Below are 4,416 nucleotides of genomic sequence, written 5' to 3'. Positions count from 1 at the left end.
GCTGCCCAGGGCAGAGTCCTGCACTCTTTGCTTGCGCCCAGCTGACCAAGTGACCCCGATGGCTCTGTACCAGGGACCAGTGATCCTCTTCGTTACCTACTACTCCCCTAATGGTGCGCTGCCCCCTTCCCCCGCCCTGGGCCTGTCTGCTCTGGTTAGACTGATAGCTGCACAGGGCAGGGACCGTGTCTGGGCAGCGCCTGGCACAATGCCCCCCCCCTCCCCGGATCAGTCATGACCAAGGCTCCATCCCTGGGCAGCAGACACTGTCATGGCAGGCGGGGGATGTGTTCACTGGTATTTTGGCTGCACAGGGATCTTCCTGCCCATTGGCTCCTCCAGCCCCTCCCCACTACTCACCCCTGCCAGGCTGGGTCATCCCTTGTGCCCACTGCCCCACACCAGGTGCCAGCACACCCCCCCCGACCATCCCAGCAGTCAGTCTGCTCCTGCTTAAGGGGTGTGGAGGGGACAAGGGACAATGCGAATCTCTCCCAGTCAGCGATAAAGGGGGGTCTGGACCCCAGGATCCTGCCCTCCCCCCAGCCCAGACTCACCTGTGACAGCCAGGGGGAACTCCTCCCGCAGGGGCTGAGCCAGAGCCGCGTGGCTGACGCGGCAGGAGAAGATGCTGCCTCTGTCCCCATCCATGGGGGTGAAGGTGTAGGTCAGGGTGAGGTTAAAGGTCCCGTCCGGGTTCCTCTGGGGGGCAGAGTGGGTGGCGTCGGTCAGAACCCGCCCGTCTCTGAGCCACGTGACGGTGACGTCTTGGGGGTAGAATCCCCACACGTGGCAGGGGAAGGAGGTCGCTGTGTCTGTCCTGGCCACTCGCCGGGGGATGGAGAGTCTGGGAGCAGCTGGAACGAGAGGCAGAGAACGTGAGTGCAGCGTTAGCTCAGTGACCATCACTGTCCAGCACAGGGCTGAGCCCCCAGCCACTGCACCAACACCAGCACCCGGCCCGTTCCTGTGGCAGGGGTAGAACACCCTGTGTCCATGATGGGCTGCACCGATCTGAGACACACGGTGCACACACACGGTGCACACATGCATGCACACCAGGTCTTTCACGTTCCCTTCCTCGCACGCACACGAGCCACTTAGGCTGCCAGCCCAAGCAGCAGCGGGACAACGGCTACTCACAATTTCTAGGCCAGAACTTTTGTGCCATCCTTACCCAACACACGGAGGGTCGTCACGCTCTGCTGCCGCTCCGCACCGTAGCCGACCACACATGTATACTGCCCCTCGTCCGACATTTGTACGTTCTCCATCCCCAGGGAGGCGTTCCCGATCTGTAACTCCTGCTCGGAGATGCTCACTCCTGGTGCGAATATTTCCTCCCCTCGGTCGTACTGAGCCACACTCTGATCTGAGAAATACCAGTGAACCTGCAGGACGGTTAGATTGATCGGCCCCCCGATATTGAACCGGCATTTCAGCAGCGCTGCAGAGCCCAGCACAGCCGAGGAGGAGGGCAGGGTGTATATCGTCAGCTGGTCACCTGTAAAGAGAAACGGGTAAATACACCACACGGGTTTGCAGTCCTGGGAACTGTCTCTGACGTCAGGCAGGACCCTGTGCGGTCTGGGATCCTGCTGCAGAATCTGTTTCCAGCCCTTCTAGGAATGAAGGAAACCGTCCAAACATTCTCCAGAGTGTGACTGACACATTGATTTCTGCAGAGAGCTCGAAACGATTGCTCGGAGAGGGATGAGGCACCCCAGTCCTAGCAGCATGGTGTTCACTCTGGAGCTGAATGACAACATGATCATTTATCTTGCTATTAAGGGCTAGCTACTTGCTCGGGGCTGCAAAGCATCAGGCAGCACACATGACACTCACAGGCCTGGCCACCTGTCTGCAGTCCAGCTGAGATGTCACCCCCAGAGACTTGGGTCTGTCACAGCAGGACCTGGGTTCCAGGCCCAGCTCTGCTAGAAGTGAGCTACTCCTGGGTAAAACGGGGAGTGATGCAGGTCCTCCGCAGCCCAGGAAGGCGTGAGACTTTGCTCTCTTATGAAGTGTGGATAATTATTAACTAGAAGAGCAAACAGCGAACAAGGTGGCCTGGCAGGGGGAGGCCAGAATCCGTGACCCCAGCGAGTGTTTTCACAGAGGCATGTAGGCAAGTGTTACCCATTGGTTCACTGTTAGCCATGTGTCCCCCTGTAGTGCCGGTTCACATAATAAGGCAAGGCTTATTCAACTGTGGAACTCACTGCAACAAGATGTTGGTGCAAAGAACTTAGCAAGGTTCTGAAAGGGATTGAACATCCACTTGGAGAACAAGAATGGCCAGAGTTAGAATGGTTCATGCAAACATTTTGGAAGGGATATGAAACCTCCTGCTTCAGGGCTTCAGTTGATCTCTAGCGATTAGAGACCAGGATGTGACCTTCACGGGGAGCAGATTATCGACTGCTGGGAGATTAAGGACTATGCCTGTAGCCCAGGTGGGAGAGATCTGCGCTGCAAGCAAGCCTGCAGGCAGCATGCCCCCAGGGCAGAGCTCCAAGCTCCACCGGTCAGGCCTGTTCCCAGCTGGGGACCCCTGCGTTTCTCGGCTAAAACCCACCAGCTTTCTTCAGGTAAGAAATTGTCATTCTTTGGAGAGAGGCGCTGAAACGAGCGAAGGGCTTTGACTTGCAGGAGGCGGGCGTTGGTGTCTGTGGACTGTAGGTGCTGTCATGTTTATACAAAATCGAGGGGCCCCCCTTGCAAAATGTCTCTGGACAGTTTACAGCCTTGCCGTAGGATCCCAGCTGGTACGGCCAACAGGGCCCATCGTGCCCAGCCAGTCTGGTCAATTGTATAGCCCAGGCCGGAGAAGTGCTCCAGGGAGTCCTACGTCCAGCAGAGCTCCAGCCATGCCTCCAGAGAGACGCCCGATCGCACTTCGCTGACTCCAGGGGCTGGAGAAGCACCTGTTCCCTGGCGAGTTGTTCCAGGAATTAACTCCCCTCCCTGTTAAACACGGTGACTCATTTCTAGCCTGAGCATGTCCCGTTTCAGCTCCCCAGCCGCTGGCTCTGGTTCTGCCTTTGCTAGGGGACAGGCCCTCTGCTGCTAGAGTTTGTTCCTCGCGTGGGCGCTTCTAGACCAGGGTCCTGCCAGCCCCTCTGAACCTTCTCTGTGCTAAGCTGAGCAGAGCGAGCGCCTTGGGGTACGTCCACACTGCAAAGAGAAACCGGCAGCACCAAGCGGGCCCACGTCTATTAACTCCGGCTCATAGGGCTTGGGCTGCAGGGCTAAAAATGTTCCCAGCTGGGCAGGAGCCTGGGCCCTGAGACCTGCCCCCCTCGCCATGTCTCCAAGCCAGGGCTCCAGCCCCACGGGAACGGCTACCCCGCTGTTCTGTTCATGCGGTTTCTTTGGGAAGTTTGAACAAGCTGACAAATCCCTTCCCGGTAAATATCAGCACCGAAACAGTCCCCACACCAGTGAGCTTAGAGGCATTAGAGAGGAATCTAGCCATGGGATCCTGCTACTGAACAGGGTGTTAGAGCAGTGTGAGCAGGTTACAGCGCCCGGGTCGTTTCCCACACTGCTACTGGTGACCCTGCAGCGCGAGCCCGGGGCACTAGACCTGGGCTGTGGGACTCGGCGCTGCGGGTTTTTCCCGAAGTGCAGACAGACCCCAAGTCTCTGTCCGTGAGGCAGGTCTCTGCCCCTCTCGCCAGGGTCCAGGAGCGCCTGACCGAGCTCACCACCGAGCCCTCGAAGGGCCCTTTCCCCTTGGCTCAGCTCCAGAGGTTTCAGGTTCTGCCTGCGGTGAAATCCTGCTGTTCCCCAGCTGTGCCCCGCACCCAGCACAGGCCCTGGCTTCCCGAGGAGGGAGCTGGCCAGAGAGACGGCAAAGCTGCCGGCAAGTCAATCTGTGCAGAAAGCCCAGCTCAGCCCCCCGCCCCCCCGCCCACGGCACCCATAGCCCGACCCCCCCCCCCCCACACAGCACCCGTAGCCAGACCCCCCCGCACACAGCACCCATAGCCAGACCCCACCTCCCGCACACAGCACCCATAGCCAGACACCCCGCACACAGCACCCGTAGCCAGAAACTGGCTCTCCCTCTCACCCTGGTCTGTCCCCCCATCCCCCACCACCACCCCCACACAGCCTGTCCCCTCCCACCTCTCCCATGTACACAATCCCCTGCACCTCCGGGTCATTCACACGGGCCCTGAGCAGAGCTGGGCCCTGCATTGACAGAGCCAGTCTTGGGCTCCATCCCCGGGACTTTACTCTGCTGGGGGGGGGGACCGGGGCCCTGCCCTGCTCCAGGACACCAGGGGGTCTGTACTTACCGGCCACCCCGAGGACGAGGAGCGGAATGAGGAAACCCCCCAGCCCCATGGTCCCTGTCCTACGTCCCCAGCGTCACTGTCTCCTTCTCCGGGCTGGCAGGGCTCCCAG

The 4,416-nt window shown here is 59.7% G+C and overlaps 1 protein-coding gene across 1 annotated transcript; it reads right to left on the bottom strand.

The window, feature by feature from the left end:
• Positions 1–498: 498 nt before the first annotated feature.
• Positions 499–4,390, bottom strand: LOC112122154 (tapasin-related protein-like). The gene is made up of 3 exons (XM_026646564.2): positions 4,308–4,390; positions 1,178–1,504; positions 499–857 (listed from the first exon to the last, which is right to left on the bottom strand). Exons 1-3 carry the CDS (start codon positions 4,354–4,356, stop codon positions 499–501), a joined length of 735 nt encoding a protein of 244 aa, XP_026502349.1. The 5' UTR covers positions 4,357–4,390.
• Positions 4,391–4,416: the final 26 nt, after the last annotated feature.

The sequence above is a fragment of the Terrapene carolina genome, unplaced genomic scaffold (genome assembly GCF_002925995.2).
Source record: "Terrapene carolina triunguis isolate 2854851 unplaced genomic scaffold, T_m_triunguis-2.0 Scaffold35262, whole genome shotgun sequence".
NCBI lineage: Eukaryota > Metazoa > Chordata > Testudines > Emydidae > Terrapene > Terrapene triunguis.
Note: the sequence above shows the minus strand (reverse complement) of the source record. Positions and strands in the feature narration are given on the sequence as shown.